Genomic DNA, 23,871 nt, shown 5'->3' on the forward strand with positions numbered 1-23,871 from the left:
CAGGCATGTCATTTAGGGTGCCCAGGTTAGCCAGTGGAGAGGTAAATCACTGTGGGGTGGGAGACTGGGGATGTCCAGCCAGGGTCAGGTCAGATGTCCACCCAACCCCTGTGCATCCAGACCCCCCAAGCCCAGACTGCCCTCGAGCCTCACCCCCTGCATCTGGAGTCCCCCAGCTCCCAGACCCCCCTGCTGATCCCCAACCACCTTCACCTGGACTGCCCTGCAGAGTCCCACTGCCCAGGCACCCAGAAACACCTCAATGAGCTCCTGTGCATGGATCTCCCTCCTGCACCCAGACCCTCGTGGCACTGAACCACCTGCACCCAGATTGCCCCACACAGAACCCTCTCATGCCACACTTGGATTCCCACCCCCCCACACAAAGCCTCTCTACACTTGGATCCTGCTGGGCTAAGCCTGTCTGCTCACACCTGTTGCACCAAGCACAGGTCTACTACTCCTGATGGAATTCCACACCAAAAAAATAAAAATTCTAAGCAAAGTATTTTAAAAGACTGCCAATTTTGTCAATATATAAATGTGGAGGCACTGGCATGGCAGTAGGGAGCACAGGGCACTGGCTGCACAGAGATGGAAGATCACCCTGCAGCCATCCCCCTCCCCACCCCCACCATCACCACAGACTTCTAGGGCAGGCCTGGCCGTTGTGCTGTGTCAGGATTGGGTGTAGGTTCACTGGAGATTCTGTGGGGGGAGAAGTGAATGAAGGGCACATGCCAGGAGGAAACTAGAGGGAGTTTCAGAAAGTCCCTCAAAAAGAGGGGGATGGGAAAGTGGAAGACATGGAACTTGAGGAGGTAGGAATAGAGGAATGCTAGGAGTCCATGGGGTGCCCAATAAGCTCAACCAACAGAAGCTGTAAACAAAACTAATTTTTCGTTACACGTACTAAAAACATAATGGGAAATCATTGCAAACATCTATCATCTGAATACTGCATTTCAAATTTAGGTTGGGAGGGGAGGGGGCTTGTGTAAAATATCACCTGCACCTAAAGTGGCCTCTAAGAAGCCTTGTTTTTGTCATTAACTGATAACAGAATTTAAGAGTATTTTAGGGACTGGGTTGCCTCAAAAGATGGTCGGGTGGGGCCAAAGAAACGTTCCTTCACATTACATGACACAGCAGAGCAATTTAAAAAAAAAAATTGTACTGAGTGCACTGATCCAAGGTACGTGTTGGGAGGCTGCTGCTTCCTCTGCCCCAGACTGACTGGCCTCAAAGGGCAGAGGCAGCAGAATGACTCCACAAAGCCCAGGCAACCCACCCTGAATCGGGGAGATTCACTGCCATGCCGAAGGGGACACAAGCACCATCCCCGCTCTGCACGGGGATCTAGGGTGACCAGACAGCAAGTGTGAAAAATCGGGACAGGGGGTGGAGGGTAATAGGAGCCTATATAAGAAAAAGATAAAAAAATCGGGACTGTCCCTATAAAATCGGGACATCTGGTCACCCTACGGGGATCCTGGGCACGCCGCCTGCCCCCCCCCCCCGCGGCCTTAAACAAGAAGCTTAGGATGGCTCATTGCCGCCCCGCTCACGGACCCTCCCCTTCCTCAGTGCCCGCTGTGGCGTTTTGCTCCTGCCCGGGGGCTCCAGGGCCTCGCACGTGCTACGCCGCGCGCAGGATCCCGGCCAGTTGCCCACTCCCTGCGCGCGTGAGGGAGGGGCGGGAGCGGCGCGGAGGATTGTGCCAGGAGCTCCTCTGACGCAAAGTCCTGTGTACCTCGTGCCAGCGCCAGCACACACACGGCACATGTGCGGGGAGGAGGGGGGGAGAAGACGCGTGAGTGACGTGCACTTTTTCGTCCGTCCTCGCGCACCGTACCCGTGGTGAGGTGCGCAAGCCCATGTCGGGCGGAACTGCACAGAGCGGCGAATTGTTAATCCTGCCCCGCCCCTTTATGCGTCACACGCGTGCGACTCGAGCTCCAGAGGTGCGCGCCCTCCCAGCGGGCGGGAAGCGAGATCTCGCGAAGTTTTCGACAAGGAGAGGGCGGCGTGGGGTTAGGGGGAGTCGCTCGGTTTATTGGCGCTGAGTTTGTAGAACAATAGGCGCGTCAGCGGCGGCCGGCCGGCGCGTGCAGGGAGACGAGGTGCGTGGGTGTGCGAGGCTCCCGAGCGCCCTTCCTGGACCCCAAGTGCTGTGCCCGCGCGGCGCTTTGACGTTGGGAGCCAGCACAGCGCGTGCCAGGACAGCCCCGCCCCCTGCATAAACACTGGGCCTCTAGGCGGATCCCAGCAGAGGCTGCTGCGGTGGCGGGGGGGCGTCCTGCTGGCCCGTCGTCGAGCCCTGCCTCAGCGTGTGGGGGTGGACGGGTCCCGACTCCCCGCGCCCTACGTTTCTATGCTCACGGACCCCGGGGGGACTGCGCTGCGCTGTAGCCTGGCGGGAATCGCCCCTTGCCCTGCTGTAGCCGTGTCACAGAGCTTTGCAACTGTTCCAGCTCCGCTCAGACTAGATTTACCCCCCCCCCCCACACACACACACCCCGTGTGTATTACGCAGAGACGGTTTTAGGGAAAATGGTGCCCTGGGCTAGCTTCTCTTTTCGTGCCCCAGGCCCCCATGGGTGCGGTGCCCCTGGCCACCGTAGGCTCCCCATCCTCCCTAACCCCTGCCCCCCCCCCCCTTGCACCCATGTGGGGAAACTGACCTGCATACACTGAGCAGAGCTGCTGGCTCGCCTTGAACGGGGGGAGCGAGGAACAACATCGGGACTTCCTACATCCAGGTCACTTCCCCACCTGGCTTCCTGAGAGAAAGACAGAGAGCAACAGCTCCTGATGCTCGCCTCCCAGCCCAGGTGGGGAAAGTGATATGGATGCATGGAGCACTTGGTGTTGCTCCTCATTCTCCCCCTCACAGTCCCCTAGGAGGGTATGGAGGAACATTGCGGGGGGTGGGGGAACTGTGCCCCTCAGCTCTGCTGCACTGCACTCCCTTGATCACTTGCACTTTGGGCAGCCACCCAGGTTCCCCCCTACCCCAAGGCCAGCCCTGGTATTGGGTGACACTGTATAGGCAGCTGTACAGTTTCTATCCTATACTGAGTGCAGGTGTTTGAGGCAATAAATTCCTCCAAAATTCTAAAAGTAAGACAAATGTGATGGTAAAACACAGACTACATTGGAAGGGGCACTCAAGGGCAGGTGTAGTGACTTTTCCCTCCCATTTAAGCTGCCTTTCACTCCCATTTGAAATTGACTACATTTCAAGCTGATGGTTTCCCTTTATGGTCATGGATTATCAGGATCCCACAGTGTTTTATTTGAAGCGGAAATCAAGGCAATCTTCCCTCGTAGATTATCATTTTTTTTTTTGACACTTAGCATTCATGAACTTCCAGACAAGGAATGTGTTTTCAGTTCTTCTGTGTAATTGTCTAGAGCTTGTATTTGTAATGTTATAGCTGTGTTGGTCTCAGGCAGGGGACCATGGAGCAGGGACACTGGCCAGTGGCTGCTCTCTGCCCTGTACCCCGGAGGGTCTGTGGCGTGGCGCCCAACAGCTGCCCAGGCTCCCCTGCTGGGCTCCAGCTGCCATCTGGCTGGGGCAGGCCCATGGTGAAAAGGGGATCGGCCAGGCTCATCCACTTTCAAAAAGTGGGAGGGCCATGGCCCCCTGACCCCCCCCCCCATTGCAGCACCCGTGGTCCCAGGATATTAGAAAGATAAAGTAGGTGAGGTAATATCTTTTATTGGACCAACTTCTGTTAATGAAAGAGACAAGGTTACACAGAATTCTTCAGCTTGAAAGCTTGTCTCTTTCACCAACAGAAGTTGGCCCAAAAAAAGGTATTACTTCACCCACCTTGTTTTTCTAGAGCTTGTATTATCACCTGCAAAATATGGCCCAATCACGCAATCTAATCTGTGCAAGCAGAGTCCTTATGGATCAGTTTGCATGATATGTTACTGATTACCTTCTACATGGCTCCCATTGTAGGGTCAGGGCCTTAACATACAGCTTCTTTTTTTATCACTCAACTTGGTTTTGGCTTTCTGTGTTTTCCACCAGGTATTTTCAATATTATTAGTGGATGATAGGACATCTCCCTTGCATAACCTTGTAATGTCCAGCAATAAACTCATCTGGTGGTGTTGTAGCTACTTCGTTCATTACAAGTCTGTGGCAGTAAAATGATCCTGTTCTGAGCAAATCCATTTATTGTTACACCATCTGGATTCAGGGGCTACTTTGCAGAGGAATGTGGGCCACTAAACACATGTGTAGCATCCAAAGGCAATGGCCTCCATTGAAAGAGGGTGGACTGCATGGTAGCATATTTTTTAAAACTCGGCAGTTTTGGACTGGTGTTCTGGGTTACTGCAATCTAAGAGCCACACACGTTAAATCCACATATAATGTAAGTATCTACTTTATTTATTTTTTCTATGGTGTTATAGGTATTCATGGTGCTCTTTCAATGACAAGACCAGATCCCTTCCTCTAGAGTTTACTGTTTTAAGGTTTGATTAATTGAGGACTATTGGCATAAGGGATTGCAGGTTTGGACACTAACTCAGAAAAATGACCAGACTGAGGGGTGGAGGTAGGGAAGTAACAGGATATGTGACTTGCCATATAGGTTTCTTGTTGTTCTAGCTTCCTTAAGAGAAAAATAAAACCTCTGTGTAGTTATAGTGTAGGAAAAATAAGATGATTACTGGTGGAAGACTAGCTGAAAGAAATAAGTGTTTAGGAGAGACTGCAGGAGGGCATGGACTGAGATGATTTGATTTACTGAAGAAGGGAATTTGTGCCTCATCCCCACACACACGAGGACTAAGACCAGAAAAAGAGGTAAAGGATTTGTTAAGGTAGGATAAGAGCATAGAACTTGAGTATCTTTATGAAAAGTATGCAAGGAGAAAAGCCTAAGGCTGTGGAAACATGACTGAAGCAGTGGACAGGATCATTTATGAAATAAAACTTAATCTTGGTGTTGCAGATCATGTTCTACACATGCTGCCTGTAAGTGGCATAGTCTACTGTACCTAGTTTTAGACATCTACTTAGATTAGTTTCAGCTTTGAAAGTGTAAATTATTGCATGCTGTTGTTTATTATAAAAAATTGCATATAACATGTTATATATGGTAGTGTGTTTAGACACTGTACAAATATGTAAATGACATGGAGCTTTTATTCACCTTTCTAAGGAAAACATGCCCAGCTAGTTTTAAAGAACACATCATAATTTTTCACAGTATTATTTTAAATACTTCAGAAAAAAATAAGCTGAGATTTTTCCTGCAACCATTCCTTTTATTCTTTCCTTCAAAAGATTAACCTTTGATTGTCTTAATGTGGGTGTCCCAGGTACAGAATGAATGGCTGATAATGGACATGACAACCGCTGTTGTTGCTGAGGAAGTTAAAACAGCCTATGGGAAAGGACCCAAAGCAACATATGATGGAAGACAACTCATGATGGAAGGTATTTAATACTTTTATTCTCAGTTAAATCTCAATTATCTTGTTTTTATCATCAAGTTACTGTTGTGACGGGTTGGATCACAGAAACCCCCTTGGGAGCTGCCACCAGATGTGCAAAGACTACCCCTGCTTCTGTTTTCCCTGCCAGCTCAGGACTCCAGCACCCTGTCAGAAGTGCGCTTGTCTTTAGCACTCAGATGCCCAACTCCCAATGGTGTCTAAACCCAAATAAATCCGTTTTACCCTGCATAAAGCTTATGCAGGGCAAACTCATAAATTGTTCACCCTCTATAACACTGATAGAGAGGTATGCACAGTTGTTTGCTCCCCCAGGTATTAATACATACTCTGAGTAAATTACTAAATAAAAAGTGATTTTATTAAATACAGACAGTAGGATTTAAGTGGTTCCAAGTAGTAACAGACAGAACAAAGTCGGTCACAAGCAAAATAAAATAAAATGCGCAAATCTATGCCTAATCAAACTGAATACAGATAATCTCACCCTCAGAGATGCTTCAGTAAGTTTTTCTCAGACTGGACACCTTCCAGGCCTGGGCACAATTCTTTCCCCTGGTACAGCTCTTGTTGCAGCTCAGGTGATAGCTAGGGGATTCTTCATGATGGCTCCTCCCCCTCTCTGTTCTCTTCCACCCCTTTATATATCTTTTGCATAAGGCGGGAACCCTTTGTCCCTCTGGGTTTCCATCCCCCCTCACTGGAAAAGCACCAGGTTAAAGATGGATTCCAGTTCAGGTGACATGATCACATGTCACTGCAAGACTTCATTACTCACTTGCCAGCACACACATATACAGGAAGACTCACAGGTAAATGCGGCCATCTGCAGACAATGGGAGTCATCAAGATTCCAAACCATCCTTAATAGCCCACACTTTACATAATTACAATAGGCCCTCAGAGTTATGTTTTATATTTCTAGTTTTAGATACTAGAGTGGTACATTTCTACAAATAGGATGATCACACTCAGTAGATTATGAGCTTTGTAATGATACCTTACAAGAGACCTTTTGCACGAAGCATATCCCAGTCACATTACATTCACTTATATTTTTATAAAACCATATAGACTGCACAACGTCACAGCTGTATAATATGGATTTAAGTATTTTGAAAAAAAGAAAAAGCAACATACAGGAATTTTTTATTGCTGATAAAAAGGGGTTTTGTATTTTTTCCACAGCGCACTAAATAATAATAATTATGGTTCACTGCGGTACGTTCTGCAATTTAAAAAATAAATTTTATTCACCCAATACACTATTGGTCCAATCAAATTGAAGTCATTCTGTATACTTTATTGGGACTTGGATGATGATTCAGAAGAAGCTATTTTTTTTATTTTTATTTTTTTTAAATATGTGGAGATATACCTATCTCATAGCACTGGAAGGGACCCCAAAAGGTCATCAAGTCCAGCCCCCTGCCTTCACTAGCAGAACCAAGTACTGATTTTGCCCCAGATCCCTAAGTGGCCCCCTGAAGGATTGAACTCACAACCCTGGGTTTGGTAGGCCAATGCTCAAACTACTAAGCTATCCCTCCATCCTGGAACAGTTTACTAAATAACTAGGACACAATCTGGTATTATTTTGTAGTTCTTTAGCTTGTATGGTGGTAGCATGAGGTGACTTAGTAATGGAGTCTTTGTGTGCGTTTTGGGCTCAATCCAAAGCCCATTGAAATCAATGGAAGGACTCTCTTTGTCTTCAGTAGTTTTTGGATTAAAGCCTTTGTGCTTGATACAACTCATCCACTTGGGCTTCTGTGGTTTTGAAGATACACCAAAGGCTGACTCTCATAAGTATTTACCCCTATCTGGTTTCTTGATGCTTATTAAATTGATAGTTATTTTACAATCCCTGGAAAGCTGCCTCAGTGTGAGTATGGATTTGTAAATACCTTGCATCTCTTTCTTTCATGCCTTTGCTTATTTTCTCAAGGTAAAGTCCAAGTTAAATTGTAAGCTTGTTTATTGAACTAGCAGTGCATCGTATCTAACCATCCAGTGTGCTAATGTAATATTTTAAAGCTTTTAATTTAATGCAAATATTTATCATATCTCATCTAGACTGCTTGATAGCTCTCATTCAGTATATTTTTGTTCATAAAAATGGCCCATTTGTTGGCAGTTCCTTTTTGTTAATTCTTGTTAAAATTTTTGGTGAAATAAGTTTATAGCAAGTGTTAGGCTGTGGGTTGTTATTTTTAAAATATTTTTTACTATTATTTGTGTAACGGTATTTCCCAGAAGCCCAACAGAGATAGAAGCCTCATTGTGCTTGCTGCTGTACATATACATAGTAAGAGTTAGCCCTGCCCTCAAATTTTTAGAGTGTAAGGTTACAGTCCTGCAGTACATGCAGACTCAATGGGTGAGCAAACATCCTTCATCCACCCACATGTATTACATTGCAGGATCAGGGCCTAAATAGACAAGACAGATTAAGAGAAGAAATACCAACTATATAGAAATTGATTTTTCTTTGGCTCTTAAAATAATTAAAATACATTTTCAGTTCAAATGGGTTTGTACACATAAGTAGATGCATCTTCACTACTGGTTCCACTTCATTCAGGGTCTCTGCAAGTCTTTAAACAACAGTTCTGTAGAACACTTAAGAAGGCTCTTGTGGCAGTAGGAGTTCAAGCAGTTCCTTTATGTCGCTGACATTGGACTCTCTTGTCTGCTTGACAGCCTTTTATTTGCAGCACTGGAATTTTGAACTAGTGACCACCTTTACTGGTCAGTGGTCCAGTGTAATCATCAAACAGGCCAGGTAAAATTGTTGCTGTTTTTGTAAAGGAAGTTTTAAATGGTTATGGGGGAGGGGGGTTGTGGGGGAAGGGTTAGTTCTAAATTTGAATAGGTTTGATACATAGATGTTTTGGGGCAGAGGGAAGGGGACAGAGCTTTAAAAAACAAAGGCTTAGTCATGAGTGTTTTTCATTTTAAACTACTCCAGTGCTACAGATTTATAAATACCCTTATGTTTTTTGGCTCTCTTCTACCCAGAGCTGTACCCTAGGGACCCTGTTATGGCACACTGTAGAATTCTCTATGCCTTTGCCCACCTGTTCAGAATGCCAGATTTGCCATTGCCTAGGGACCCTTTCTCATTAGCTTAGTTGATGCAAAGTATACTGGGGTAAGCCTGTCCCAGAAAATATCCCTTGTACAGAAGCCTCCTGCTTCAAGGCATAGAGTTTGCTCTGTCTGCTCTGTTCTTGCTTCACAGAAGATGCAGGAAGGATTTCGATGCATGAGACATGGGTGAGCCAGAGGTGGGAGGGATTAATTTGAGAGTGGTAGGGTGTGTGGCCTAGGCAAGCTTGTCTCCTTGACTTTGCAATAGCTATAGGCATTTTTTATAACAGGGGCACCAGTTAGGGCAGCCCTCAGGATTGCCCTAGTTTGTGCCATGTGGCAAACCAGCCCCTAGAAGTCTCTGGGCGGGGGAAGTGGAGCTGTCTTCCCTTTATTCCCGCAACAGCACTAAAGCCTTATCTATACTATCACTTTACAGCGCTGAAACTTTCTCCCTCAGGGGTGTGAAAAAAACACACCCCTAAGCGCTGCAAGTTTCAGTGCTGGAAAGTGGCAGTGTAGACCGGGGGTCGGCAAACTTTCAGAAGTGGTGTGCCGAGTCTTCATTTATTCACTCTAATTTAAAGTTTTGCGTGCCAGTAATACATTTTAACGTTTTTAGAAGGTCTCTTTCTATAAGTCTATAATATATAACTAAACTATTGTTGTAAAGTAAATAAGTTTTTTTAAATGTTGAAGAAGCTTCATTTAAAATTAAATTAAACTGCAGAGCCCCCGGACCAGTGGCCAGGAGCCGGGCAGTGTGAGTGCCACTGAAAATCAGCTCGCGTGCTGCCTTCGGCATGCGTGCCATAGGTTGCCTACCCCTGGTTTAGACAGTGCACCAGCGCTGGGAGCTATTCCCCTCGTGGGGGTGGTTTTTTTTTTACAGCGCTGGGAGAAAGTGCTGTAAAAAAACTACAGAGCCAAGTTAAATCACTGTCACGGCAGCACTTTAACATTGCTAGTGAAGACATACCCTAAGATGAATCTGAACTTAAGTCATGTTTACTTGTTTCTGCATCCCTTAAATGCACAGTTATGTTCTCTTTGAAAACATTGGCAAGCAACAACTATCTGATGTTCCCAGATACAACAGTCAATGCCAAATTCAATGTAAATTAAACAGGAGAGGTATTTATTAATTTACTGACTAAAGCGAAAACAAAAATGTTTGGTGAAATGTAAATACTTTATCTTGGAAACTAAAATAAGGTTCTGAAAGTTGCCACTAACGTTATGGAGAAATGTAGAGGAAAACAGACTCTCCCAGTGAGCTCCATAACAGACCATAGCTTTTGGTTTTAGTTAGTCTGTATCATTTTTTATATCTCTTTTTCTACATCCTTGCACTTCAAAAAGCATTGGCGTCAACATTTCAGTGCACACTAGGCTTAGATTATCTCTTAAGTATGTAGTTATTACCAAAAAAAGCTGCTCTGATTTCAGAACAAATCTTAATTTTGTTCTCTACTTGTTACATTTTCTTCTTAAAATACACTTTCTGTAACATTTATTTTGTCTTTGTATTGTCTCAGCAATTCTACATAAAATATTCATATATATTCTCCAGTTACTTTTCTCACATATCACTTAATTTGCTTGTTATACAGCTAATTGGTTTACAGTATATCTCATCTTTCTTGAAATAGACATCTATTATTTTGTAAATTACAGCTTCACACTGGTGCTTTGTGCCACAGAGAATAAAGTTCTGTGAATTAAATATGACAGTTATAAATAAGTTAGTTCTATATAGGGGAAAAATAGAGATTAAACATATTAAACATTATCACACAATCTTCTTGATTTCTTCCTGTCATTAAAATTAGAACCAGTAGATAAACAGGGTGCAATCCTGGCGCCAAAGTCAATTTGAATTTTGCCATTAACTTCAATGAATCCAGGATTTCACCTTTGGTTTCCATATAGGAAATTAGAACAATCAGAGTAATTAAATTGAATTGGGGGGGGGGGGTGTTAGGGGATTTTTGGTAATATTGCTTTGTGTCGTTAAATAGCTGCTAACCTCCTGCCAGGGAGGAGGCATCTATCTGTACAGCAGTAGTCATTGTGGATTAAGTGATACTTCTATATATTCCCCCACAAAAAAATTAGAGACAAGGTAGGAAGTGTTTTTTCAGTGAATTCCAATTAACACCATCTAAACAATACACTTTTTTTTTTTTAAAGAAAGTCTTACACTTTCAACAGAAAATCTCCCATACGTTAATGATTCATTTCTGTGTTACCTGATGGATGGATGGAAGAGGTTCAGCGCAGAAGTTTAAACAAAGTACAGACTTCAATGTATAAAATGTATCAAATTGTTTCTTGATAGTGTATTGATGCTTTTTCATAGACTTTCAACAAGAGCTTTTTAGGTATTTTTAAACCTGTATACAGAGAGGAAATCTTTCTCCTCTTCCTGCTTTTAATCCATACTAAATGAAGGAAGCATAAAGGATTTAACCTTCTGTTAGGGGCTTCTTTTTCAAAATGCTCTATTCTTCTGGTCATTCATCACATCACCATATGAAGCCACCTAAACCTGTACTGTACACATAGGATGTGTTAGAGGCATGCAAACTAAATTTGGGAAAACAAGGAGTCTTAATGCCTAGAGAATTCAAATATTTCTTCAGGTAATGAGGATCAAACAAATCTGTCCATAGTGACTGTGACACTGCACCCCATATTCTTCATAGTGATATTATTATAATATAATTATGACATAGTTATGATGTATTTTATGCAAGATAAGTCATGTGAGGTGTCATTGGAAAGGTTATGATCTGCTGAATATGATTATCCTATTTGTATGTATGTATCATTTTTGTATCTGAAGTTAGGAATCTGTATTACAAAAGTGTTTATACCTGGGGAACGCTTACTAGGCTACAGGTTCTCAGTCTAGATGGCCCATTCAGGTTAATGAGCCATTAGGAGAAGACAGTAGGCCTTAGAAGAAGCTTATCTCCCACGTGGGGGTCTTTCTGAGGACACTACAAACAGCCTCTGAGTGATGGCTGCTGTGACACTACAGGGACATGTGACCAGGTCACCTGGTACTGGTCTGAATCTTGGGATATCAGTGTTTTTGCACTGACTGGTGTGGGAACCAAGCTTTGAAACAAAGGGTTCCCACCATATGCAAAAGCTATATAAGGCAGGGGAGTGACATTATTGTGGTTCTTCACTGACTCCCCACCCAGAGTGACTCCTGGAAACACCTGAGGAACAAAGACTGAACTGGGGGAAGTGCTGGACCCAGGCTAAAGGGATTTTTAGCCTGTGAATGGAACACCTGGGGATTCCAAGCTGTAAGCTGGTGCAGCTTTCCCCTTAAGAAACTGCAGCCTGCTTGTACCATCTCTTAGGGTGAGAATTTGCTATTCATATCTGATCTATGTAGTATATTAAGCTTAATTTGCATGTTTTGTTTATTTGCTAGGTAATCTGCTTTGATCAGTTTGTGATCCCTTTAAACACTTAAAATCTGTCTTTTGTAGTTAATAAACTTGTTTTTGCTTTATCTAAAACCAGTGTGTGGGAGTCATAACTGGGGCAGAAAACTTTGTGTATACCTCTCCACACTGAGAAAGGGGATGAATTTCATGAGCTTATGCTGTACAGTTCCCTGTGCAGCGTAAGATGGTATTATTTGGGGTTTATGCTCCAGAGGGGTGCGTGCCTGAGTAGCTCGGAAGTTCCCTAGCTGGAGCCTTCCCATGCAGGGGCTGGACACAGCATCTGCGTGTAACTGCAGCTGGGTGTGTACCTACCTGTATGTGTGCTGGTGAAAGTGCAGGCTGGTCACAGCAGTACAGTATAAAGGGAGCCTAGGCTGGAGGGTTGGGAGGCTCAGTGGTACCCCAATTCCAGGTGGCACCCTGGGGGGAGTCCATCACAGTAACCTAATGTGAACATATGTTTGAGAAGCACACTGAGTTTTAACGACCTTATTATTGTAGTAACGTTGGCATGCCTTGGCAACCTCAGCTAAATTTACCTTTAAAATACAATATATTCAAAGAGAATTCATTTTATAGCTTTTATTTTTGCATGATTTACAAGTCCAGTCCAAAACACACAGAAGAAGTTGCATGAAATAAGTGGATTATATAGAGATTATAAGAAATATAAATGAATATAAGGCACCCTGGCTCTCGTACCTCTACCACTATTTCTGCAAAAATCCAAGGTACTATATCTGGGCGCAACAGGAAAGTTAAAAATTAAACTTCAGCTTAATTTTCCCTTTTTACATTTTGTTAGTTTAAATTAGACCAGGATCGGCAACCTTTGGCACACGGCCCGCCAGGGAAATACGCTGGCGGGCCCGAACAATTTGTTTACCTGCAGCATCCGCAGGTTTGGCTGATCGCAGCTCCCACTGGCCACGGTTCACTGTCCCAGGCCAATGGGGGCTGCGGGAAGTGGCGTGGGCTGAGGGATGTGCTGACTGCCACTTCCCACAGCCCCCATTGGCCTGGAACAGCGAACTGCAGACAGTAAGAGCTGCGATCGGCTGAACATGTGGGCTGTGCAGGTAAACAAACCATTTCGGCCCGCCAGCGGATTTCCCTGACGGGCCACGTGGCAAAGGAATTAGACCCTTAGCTCCTTTAAAGTGCTTGTGGTGGGTTTTGTTTTATTTTTATATAACTATGGTTTGTCTCTCTTTTGTGTCTTCTATAGATTGCAACTATAACGTGTTTTCCTTTCTCTGAATAAGAAATGCCTTTTACATAAATTTGTCTCTGCATTATTAGATGCTGATGGTAGCATTTCTAAAGTAAATTAATTCCAATAATGAAAGGGGAAAAGTGTTTTTCCAAGACTATTTTAGAATCAGTACTGCACATTTAAAGTGAATATGATGACCAGATGTAATTATCTACAATTCTGAGCAATTTTAACCATCTCAGCCAGCAGCAAAATGAGTTTAAACTGTACCAATCCATCAAACAGTTTTGGAAAATGACTAGAATCATTGATTATTTTTTTAAGTTGTTTTACTAGGTCTCCAGATATGGGAAATCATATCTATTCAATATACAGTGTTAAACTTTTTAATTTAACAGAGGAACACAACATTTATAAAAACACTTTATTAATATTTTATTGTGGATAAAAATAATTTTCCACTTGGAACAATAGAAATGGAGCAGTATTTGACTAAGCAGCATTTTGAATACAATTGCCCTGAAGTTCAAAGATGCTGTGCACCTACAAGCTCCTACTGAATTAATTGGGGATTGAAGATGCTCATCTCCTTTGAAAACAAGCCAGCTGTTTTTAGATATTGTGCTTGTGTGTGTTATATAGCAAAAAATAAATTTGTTAAAGCATTTAACTGATCCATCTCCTGATGGCAAAATTTTGTTTCCACAGCAAAAATGAAACATCTCAACCTGTCATTTGCAGCTTGTGGGTTTCTGGGTATATACCACTTGGGGGCAGCATCTGCTCTTTGCAGACATGGTAAGAAGTTACTGAAGGTTGTGAAGGCTTTTGCAGGAGCTTCTGCAGGATCACTGGTTGCCACAGTTCTGTTAACAATGCCAGAAAACATAGAGGTAATTGAAAAGTAACTAATTCATTTAGAATGTAGTGATTTTTTAAGAAAAAACTTGAATTCCTAAAGTAAGATTTTTAGGGTGACACTATTTTTATTTGGTGACAGGTTTTGTTTTGTTTTAGTTCTTGTCTAGGAGCAGAGCTCACAACTCTTTGCTTTCCCTAACAAAGAACGTGTGTGTATATTCCTCATACCGTTTTTAAAAACGCTTACCAACTAATGAAGTATGTGCTCAATTTACATCATAAGATTATATTTAGGCTGTATAATTTTGAAGTCATATATGGATGAAGATTTGTTGAAATATGTAAAGTCATACATACACTATTTCTATTCTTGTAGTTTAGGACAGCAGTTCTCAACTGGGGATCTGCAGCCTCCTGGGGGTCCATGAGCCAGTTTTAGGGGGTCCGTGAGCCCCAAGCCCTGGTGCCCTGTGGAGCAGAAGACCCGAGACCATGGGCAGAGGTGGAGGGGAGTTCAGGGGTGCGTTGACCCCCAAACTGCAGTGCCTTACCCAGAGCAGGGCAGTCCCGGTGGCAGCTCCACACACCCCTTTTCCCCCCTCCCGAAGCCTCGCCTTCTGGCCAGGTCGGTGGTCGGAAGCTGGAGCTGGGCAGTGTGGGGTGGCTGCTGCTCTGACAGGTTTCATGGAGGGAGCAGTGTAGCGCTCCCTCGTCTCCCCCTCTTGGTGCCCAGGGCTGTGGCTGCTCCTCAGCTCCCAGCCCCTTTTGACTGCTTGCACAACCAGTAAGAGCCGCCCAGACGTGGGGACCTGGTTCCGCAGAGTCTTCAGGCAGCAGTGACCATGTGGGAAGGGGTGTCTCCTGGCAAAGCCCCTAGCTACCCCTCTCCCTGCACCCTGAGCTCTGCCCCCCACCTATACACAGCCCCTAGGATCCCTCTTCCTGCACCCTGAGTGGTTTTCAAACTTTTTGAGCTGAACCCGTCACCTTTGAGTTATAATTTTTGGTTGCGCCTCCCCCAACCCAGACAAGCTGGGTGATCTGCTGAGGTTAGTCGGGGGGTGGAGGTGGCGCTCCCTTTTCGAGCCCCACTGCGCGGAGCTGGCTTTCCGAGCCCTGCCGGCCCTGCCCCACCCCCACCCCAAATAGAAGTCAAACTACACCTATGCCCGTGCTCCCTGCCCAGGGGCTGGAGCCCTGACGCCCTTCCGGGCAGAAGCCCAGAGGGGGGCCCCCCAGCGCCTGAAACCCAGAGCCCCCAATCCTCACCACCACCACCCGGGCCTTGGAGTTTTTATAGCATGTTGGGATGGGAGCGGGAGGCTCAGAAAGAAAAAGGTTGAGAACCCCGGGTTTAGGAGACAGTATGAGGGAAGTGATGAGTGAGATTTGTGCTGGTGATATGCTTAATTTATTAAAGTTTGCTGTAGAGAGGTAATCAGTTTCTGTTCTAGGCTGGTAGTTACAGCCAACTGCTGACACTGTTCAGTAAACATGTCTGCTGTCCTTGTAAGGAAGGAGATATAAGGAACAGACAGGTGCTTTCTTACTTGACTGATATTAACACACGCAGTTATAGGCTTTGATTCTCTATTTTGTCCAAGATCTGATTAGGTGGAGCAAAGGGTGGAGAAGTGGTGGGATCTTTGCAGGAAGCCGATTGTTGCTTTCTGATTCAGGACCATGTGGCCTTGCAGAATTTGGGGCTGTCCCTGTATGCCAATGTAGGATGATGCATAGCAGAGCTCTGCTCTGCCATTCCCCTTACCTGTCCCACCCAGGCTTTAACCCCCCAACCCCCCAAATACTCCCTCCTCCTTTGGCTGGAAGTAGGGAGGGAGACAGTTGGTGAAGCAGCAGAGTTGTCTGGTGGAGAGTTCTCTGCAACAGCAGTTCTCCACTGCTACCTCGGCTGGTTGAAGGCCACTTTGCACTTCTTATGGAGCCAATGTCAGCTAATCCAGGCCAGCGTAGGTGTTTAACTACTGTGTAGACATACCTAAAAGGGTTTAGTTTTCAATACACATAACTACCAACAAAGTATTTTGCCTCTCTTATTTCTTTGTGAAATGACTGAATACAGCATTGAAGAAGACCAAACCTTGCTAAACATTGAAATATTGAACATTTAATATCAATGTGTTAGGCAATGATAAAACATCAATTTTGATATTATCAGGAAAATATTATTTGAGGGATCAGATGGAAAATAAACTCTGTGTCACAATCTCTTGGTTTTCCCATTTTGTCACCTCGTTTGGGGCCTGAACAAGGGCTATTTGTCTGGAGCTCTAGTCAGCAAAGGGGTATGGCATTGGCAGACTACAGAAATCAGATAGATGAAATAGTAAAATTGATATCTTCCTCCTTCTTAAAGAGGGTTTCCTGTCTTTTATTAATAAGGTGCACAGGCTAGGGGTCCTGTTGAACTGAGACTGAAAAAGTTGCTCACCAAGGGCGAATGGAAAACTAGGATGCATAAATTGGCTGAGATTAGCTACGTCTATTTCTCTCTTCTGTTGACTGGAACTTAAAATTCTATTGCTCTGTTCACTTCTTCCTTCTGGCCTCTTTCCTTTGACTGGTATCAATTTCAGCTATCTCACGTACCCTGCCTCCAGCCTTTTTTCTCTTTATCCAGTGGGCAGAATATTGGATACACTTACTTGCCCAGATAAGTTTCCAAGCTGTATTAAGTTGTAAAGTTGTGAAAGAACAACCATAATATTTTGTTCAGAATTACAAACATTTCAGAGTTACGAGCAACCTCCATTCCTGAGATGTTCATAACTCTGAGGTTCTATTGTATCTCTTAATTCCCATGGATGTTACCCAAAGACAGTTCAGTCTTGTGGATAGAATGTGTTTCATTCAAATGTTGTACTTCTGTTGAAATTTCTATTCAACTTTTCTGTCACTAATTATATATTCTTACCATTAGCAAAAAAGATTCCATCTGAGCCAAAACATGAACAAAGAATGTTACAAAGAACATTCCAACATAGACATATGTGATATCCATAAAAGCAACTTTGTTAGAAAAAGTTAGTTTTTTTTTTTTTTTCCAAATATGGCTAAGTTAGACAAATCATAATTAGGACTCTCTCCCACCCCTGATTTCAGAGCTCTCGTGTGGGTTTCTGAATCTGAGGAGAGAGTCTAAAAGTGAGGTGAGCTGTAATTAGTGCTTGGTGAATAATGGACTTTTTCAGTTTGCTGTAAAATTTAAAAAATAAAATAAAAAAAGTTTTGTTTTGCGTTGAACTGAAAAAGTTTTTGGAAAACTTCCTACAAATCAAAACATTTCAAGAACATCAAAATAAAACATTTTGACCCCAAAACTTTTATTTTAACTTTCAGGCATTTTGATTAAAACAAAAGAAAGGAGGACTAGATTCACAACATGGGTAGTGAAGAAGTGGTGGCTCAGCTCCCTTGTAAGCTTTAGTCCAGTGATTAGATCACTCACTTGGGATGTGTGAGGTGCCGAATATGATATTCAAAAGTGCCTAAGCAGGTTAGGCACTTAACTTCCATTAGTTTCTTCATCTTTAGGCATATCAATACTATGTCACTTTTGAAAATGGAACTTAGGCTCCTAAGTCACACTGATGCTTTTAGATATTTTAACAAATATCTCATTACCATAACTTTGAGTAGTTGTAAAAGGGAGATGTTCTTTTTGATGGCAAAAGTGAATAATTCTTCTTATGAATAGATCCTTTCATATAAAACAATAGCCTATAATACTGAATTCACAAAGTGTGTCCACACTTATTCACTTGAAATGAACAGGTGATTTGGAATTGGTAATGCTCTATAGAGCCCAATTTATGTCAGTAGTTCCTATCTGATATCTGTTTGACCTATGAGAAATAAGTTGATCTCTGACATGTTAAAGTGAAGATTTGTTTCTAGTACAAATATATCACAGTTAGCATTAATTCACACATATGTTGCCAATCTATACAGAGAACCTGAGTAGGGAGACTAAATTTTCCTCTGTCACTTAGGTGGATTGCTTAGGTGGGCCAGATTTAAGACACATTCAAGGTATGGGGAAGTTTTACTGCTTCCAATGGTATATATCTCTTCTGTGGATAGGATGCCTTCTGTTTTCAGGGCTGTCAATCTTTACCTTTTCTGAGCACTGATTTTATAACATGTAACCAAAACAAACAAGCAACAAAAATCCCTGTGACCGGATATCTCCAAATGGTTGATCCAAGTCTTTATTTTTAATTTATTTATTTATTGCAACAAATTCAGTATTTCATCATGCAGGAAGCTATTAACCAAAGAACCCTAAACTATTTATAGACCACTCGAATGTACAACTGAACACTTAAAGTGCATTTAGGTACAACATGTTTCTTGAAAACCAGTTTTGAAAACTGGATTGCAGGTTCTTCAAGACACTAGAATCGGAACAGCTCTTTTCACAAAATGGAATAGGAATTCATACAAATACAGTTTTGCTAATCTCAGGCATTCAAAGTTAGACCCTCTGAAAATCATTTTAAAAGCAAATAAATACTGGGTTCTTTTTATTTGCCTTCTGACAGTTGAGCTTCTGACATTTTAGGGTTCACATTTCTAAGCTTTGATCTGCAACTATGAGGTTTGGAAACTTCCTTTAAAAAAAATATTCTTCCCTTTATAACATGACATCAGGACCTGGAACTTTAAGAAAAACACTAGATGTTGCAAGACTTGTCAATAAAATGGTGAGAGATAGCAGTATATTCAATACTTGCAAGTAAATATGAATTTAATATGTTGTCTCAAAAACATATTTACTGTACATAAAGTAATTGTGTTCAGCAGCTTCAGAAAACTGGCCCTTAGTCAGGCCCACCAATGTGGGAGTGGGGAGGGGGCAATTGCCCAGGGGCCCAGGCGATTTAAAAGGGCCCAGGGGCCCGTGGCTGCCTTTTAAATTGCCCGGGCGGGTCACAGGGCTCCTAGGCACACATGGTGTGGTACCAAGCGAGCATGTGGAAGCTCTGGCCGTACCGGAAGAACGCCCATTGACTGTTCTGCCCTGGGACCTGGAATTGCTGTTGGCGGGCCTGCCCTTAGTTACATGTAAGATTGAAATTATTGGGGTGTTTTTACAGGATCAGAATTATGGAAGTCCTGAGGGGTAGGTAGGCTAGGCTGTCAAATCTCTTGTGGATCAGATGCAATATTACCTTTATTCCATTTTAAATTGCTTGTATTTACTGCAGATTGGTTCTCAGAATGTCTTTTATGTGTCAGTTTTGCCTACCCACTTCAGTTGTCATCAGTTCTTGTTAATTTTTCCCAGTAACTGCAGAAATTTTGCTTTTTCATCAGTGAGGAAGGAGCCTTTAAATACTTTTTCAGTCTTTCTTTTTATACAGCTGTCTTGAAATACCTCATTTATATTGTTATTGTTTAAGTGAATTTTAAGACGTCACTTTCCATTGAAATTCCCTGATATAAAAGCTAACTTCTGCAATGATACATGTCAGTGGATTCCTCATCTAATGGGTGATATTCATAGAAAATAAATAGCATACCTTTGGGATTTTTTCTTTCACCTGATATATATATCCCAAAAGTATGCTGTTTATTTTCTATGAATATATAAAACTTTCTCTTACATTATTTCCCATATGGTGTACACAAGTGAGATGGTATGGTGTGGAAAAGTAATTCATTTATCTTATCCACATATGCTTTGCCTGTAATGGGACATGAGCAAACATAGACTTCATCAGTTATCTTGTAACTCCTTTTTGGTAAAGTAAGCTCTCATCAATTAATATGCTATGGGTAAAGCATTACACTACAATTATTTATAATTAACATTTTGTGTAATTCAGGTGGACATGGTTTTTAATAATTACAGAACCTTTCATACTAAGCATTTTAATTTTCAGGAATGCGAGGAGTTTACCTATAAGTTTGCAGAGGAAATTAGAAAACTGTACTTTGGTGCAGTGACACCAGGTTATGATTTCATGACAAGACTTAGGTATGTATCTCAATGTACTTTTCTAAGTTCAGTTCTATATAAAACTCAAAATTAGTGAAAATAGTGAGAAAGTATAGAAGGCTATTTGTACAATGGAAAGCTCAGCTTTCTTCTGCTTCTAAAATATTTCTAAGCCGTTCAGTAATTAATGGTGAATAATGTTAATCATTTTCTTTATTATAGGGCAGGTATAGAGTCTTTTCTTCCTTCTAATGCTCATGAGATAGCAGAGAATCGTCTCTATGTATCAATCACCAACACTAAAAATGGAAAAAATTATTTGGTTTCAAATTTTGCCTCCAGGGAGGATCTCATTAAGGTAACGAAGTTGCATATCACTTCTGTAAATGAAACTGCATGCCTGTCTCCCAAGGTCTGTAACATGTTTTTTTTTTTTTTTTTTTTTATTGGATTAAATCCTGTTCCTTTTACTCATTTGAGTAATCTCACTGACTTCAGTGGGACTGCCCACATAACCAAGGCAAGCAAAAATATAGTGGCACAGCAGCACCACTATAGTTAAGGTTGTGTCACAACTTCTGTTTAAAGGTCAATGTTTTTAAGTCTTCTAAAATCAACATGCTTAATCAGATTCCTTTCAAATGTGTTGTGCCTCATGATCGTGCAGTTACCCAGATTTGGGCTAGGAGTTCCAGAGATTCAAAACCAAAAAAAAACTAGCCATTTTTCAAAAAGTTTCTAGTGTGTTTTTGTACAGAGCAGGAGCTCGAACTATTGATGTGATGCAGCTCAGTTGGTCTCAGTCTGTTGAGTTTTATCCAAAGTTGTGCATAACGCTCACTTAATCTTTGTGAGACCCAAACTGAGAACAGTATTTAAGAAAATGTACATTATTTACAGAGTGCATGCAACAATTCAGAAAAATACCTACAAGATTTACATTCCTGCCATTTACTCTAGTACATAAGAATGGCCATATTGGGTCAGACTAATGGTTCATCTAACACAGTATCCAGTGTCTTTCAGTGGCCAGTGCCAGATGCTTCAGAGGGAATGAACAGAACAGAGCAATTTATCAAGTGATCCATCTCCTGTCATCCATTGCTATCTTCTGGCAGTCAGAGGTTAAGGGACACCCAGAACATGGGGTTGCATCCCTGCACATCTTGGCTAATAGCCATTGAGGGACATATTCTCCATGAACTCACCTAATTCTTTTTTGAACCCAGTTATAGTTTTGGCCTTCACAACAACCCATGGCAATGACTTGCATAGGTTGACTGTGCATTATGGGAACAAGTTTGTTTTAAACCTGCTGCCTTTTAGTTTCATCAGGTGACCCCTAGTTTGTGTTATGTGAAGGCATAAATAATACTGCCCTATTCATTGCCTTCATACCATTCATGATTTTATACACATCAATTATATCACTCCTTAGTCTTCTTTTTTCTAAGCTGAACAGTCACAGTCTTTTTAATCTCTCCTTGTATGGAACTGCTCCATATCCCTAATGATTACTGTTTCCCTTCTCTGTACTTTTTCAAATTTTAATATATCTTTTTTGAGATGGGACAACCAGAATTGCACTCATTATTTAGGTGTGGGCATACCATGGATTTTTATAGTGGCATTATGATATTTTCTGTTTTATTATTTATCACTTTCTAATGGTTCCTAACAAGTTTAGCTTTTTTGACTAGTGCTGCACATTGAGCGGGTGTTTTCAGAGAACTATTCACAATGACCGACAAGATCTTTCTTGAATAGTAACAGCTAATTTAGAGACGATCATTTTGTATGTATAGTTGGGATTATTTTTTCCAATGTGCAGTACTTTTCACTTATCAACACTGTAAGTGCTTTAAAATCTGATTGGTTACTAAGGTTGCTTTGAAATTTGGTGTGTGTCATGGGGATGCAGGATAACGTTATGATCCAAATTTGGGGTCATTTGACTGAGTGGTTCCTGAGTGACAGAAACCCCCTGTCATGGGGTGAATGTACCCCATACTGGCCCAGCAACCACAGTGTTAATACAGGCACTGCTGGCCGCTGCTGATTGGAAGCCTCAAAGCAGCTGGGAGGATAAAAGGGCTGGGAAGCAGAGTGGCAGGGCAGTTACCAGAGAAGTGAGCAGGCTGGAGAAAAAAGCTCCTGCCAGCAAACTACTAAAGAGCGTTCCAGAAACAACAGTCCAGGAGGGGATGAACTGATCAACAGGGTGGAGAGCCTGCAAAGAACCAGGGAAAGGTAAGAAAAAGATCAGGACATTGTCAGAGTCGAAGAACCCTGATTTCGCTTACCTGACTTGAAGGCCCTGAGCTGGAACCCAGTGGAGTAGGCGGGCGTGGGTTCCCATACCAACCCCCTGGCGGACTTGGAGCCCAAGAAAAGCTTGTCAGACTCCTGGGCACCAGGACTGGACTCTCAGTCCCGTGCTAGGTAAGCTCTAGGGCTGTGCTATACTTGGCCAGAGGGGCGCTGTTGCACTCATGCACCATCCCATACCCCACTTTCCCCAAAATAAAAAAAATTGGTTTCTTTCTGCTGCCTTGTACTGTTAAACTGAGAAATACCAATGACTGGAGGAACCACAGCCCTTGTGGAGATAGATGGCTGTGAGATCATTCTTTAATTAATACATTTAAGGATGAGCTACTTAAAAGCCTCCACTAAGATAAAAGGAGTTTTGGACTGAGTGGCTGGAGGTTGCCCAGCCTGTTTATTATTCTTCTGTGTTCATAATAAACCTTCCCATAAAATAAAAACATGTTATATTTTAACAGAAACAACTGGTCACAAACAACATGAGTTATTGAATCTTTACTGCACAGAAACATCAGTGGGTGTTCACTAACTGCAATGGCACATTCCCTTGAACTACCCAGCCATGCATGAAGTGGCTTCATAGAAACCTTGTGATTAGCTCATCCTTAAATTTGTTAATTTGAGTCATGGGTGGTAATTCTATTGTGAGTAATCAAAGTATCTGGGGCGGGGGTGGGGGGAATAGACATGTGATTGCTTCCTGGAATGGGAGGAGAGGGGTATTAGGGAGCAGAGGAGTGGGTAAATAAGGTGTCAGAGGGTTTGGGGGCTGCAGTGAGTAAAGTTTTACCCACGGTACAGTATGGCACCCATTAAGTTTCTGAGGGACCCCAGGGAGTGATGTGTAAGAACAAGTTCACTTCTTTGCCTGTGCAATCTGGTAGGATTACAGTGCATAAGCACCAATAAAGAAGAAAAAACATTAGAAGGTTTCTGTGAAGCCACTTCATGCATGCCTAGGTAGTTCAAGGGAATGTGCCAATGCCATTGGTGTTAGTGAACATCCACTGATGTTTCTGTGTAGTAAAGATTTAATAACTCATGTTGTTAGCAGCAGGTCTAACCAAAATTTTTGTTACATCAAGTGGAGAGGAACTAGGTACAGAGGACTTTGTGGTAAGAGGACAGGAGAGGGATTGCTGCTGTTGAGGGAGCGGGGAAATGAGGACATGTAAGCAAGCCTTGGATTGTCTGAGAAAAGCTATGTTACTAGTTTCTGAGAATGGGGGGGAAAGGAGGGGAAGTGGCTACTTCTTGATCTCAGCACAGATTTATGCGGTGTTTCCAAAGACACACAGGATGGAAGTTTCAAACTGACTGAGTAGATACTTGACTCCTGAGGGAAAATGAATTTGAGCGCTGCCAGGTTCGCCAACATGTGGATTCTGGTAGATTCCTGGATCACAAGGTTACTGAAGTTTGCAGGAGAGCAAGGAGTAAACCATGAC

General features: G+C 42.7%; 1 protein-coding gene across 4 annotated transcripts in view; it reads left to right on the forward strand.

Annotated features, from left to right (window-relative positions):
- The first annotated feature begins 1,953 nt into the window (after nucleotides 1–1,953).
- The window catches only part of PNPLA4 (patatin like phospholipase domain containing 4), a 43,378-nt gene continuing 21,460 nt past the window's right edge, over nucleotides 1,954–23,871 (forward strand). The window contains exons 1-6 of one of the 4 annotated variants that reach the window (XM_054008196.1): nucleotides 1,954–2,123; nucleotides 4,049–4,397; nucleotides 5,353–5,470; nucleotides 13,978–14,162; nucleotides 20,040–20,134; nucleotides 20,318–20,453. In XM_054008196.1, coding sequence (XP_053864171.1) covers nucleotides 4,239–4,397; nucleotides 5,353–5,470; nucleotides 13,978–14,162; nucleotides 20,040–20,134; nucleotides 20,318–20,453 — 693 coding nt within the window. In that variant the 5' untranslated portion in view covers nucleotides 1,954–2,123; nucleotides 4,049–4,238. Of the gene's footprint in view, nucleotides 2,124–3,810; nucleotides 4,398–5,352; nucleotides 5,471–13,977; nucleotides 14,163–20,039; nucleotides 20,135–20,317; nucleotides 20,454–23,871 lie in introns of those variants that run through there. The other 3 variants (XM_054008178.1, XM_054008186.1, XM_054008205.1) reach the window with 3 other exon arrangements.

Source organism: Malaclemys terrapin, chromosome 1 (genome assembly GCF_027887155.1).
Source record: "Malaclemys terrapin pileata isolate rMalTer1 chromosome 1, rMalTer1.hap1, whole genome shotgun sequence".
In the NCBI taxonomy this organism is placed as follows: Eukaryota; Metazoa; Chordata; order Testudines; family Emydidae; genus Malaclemys; species Malaclemys terrapin.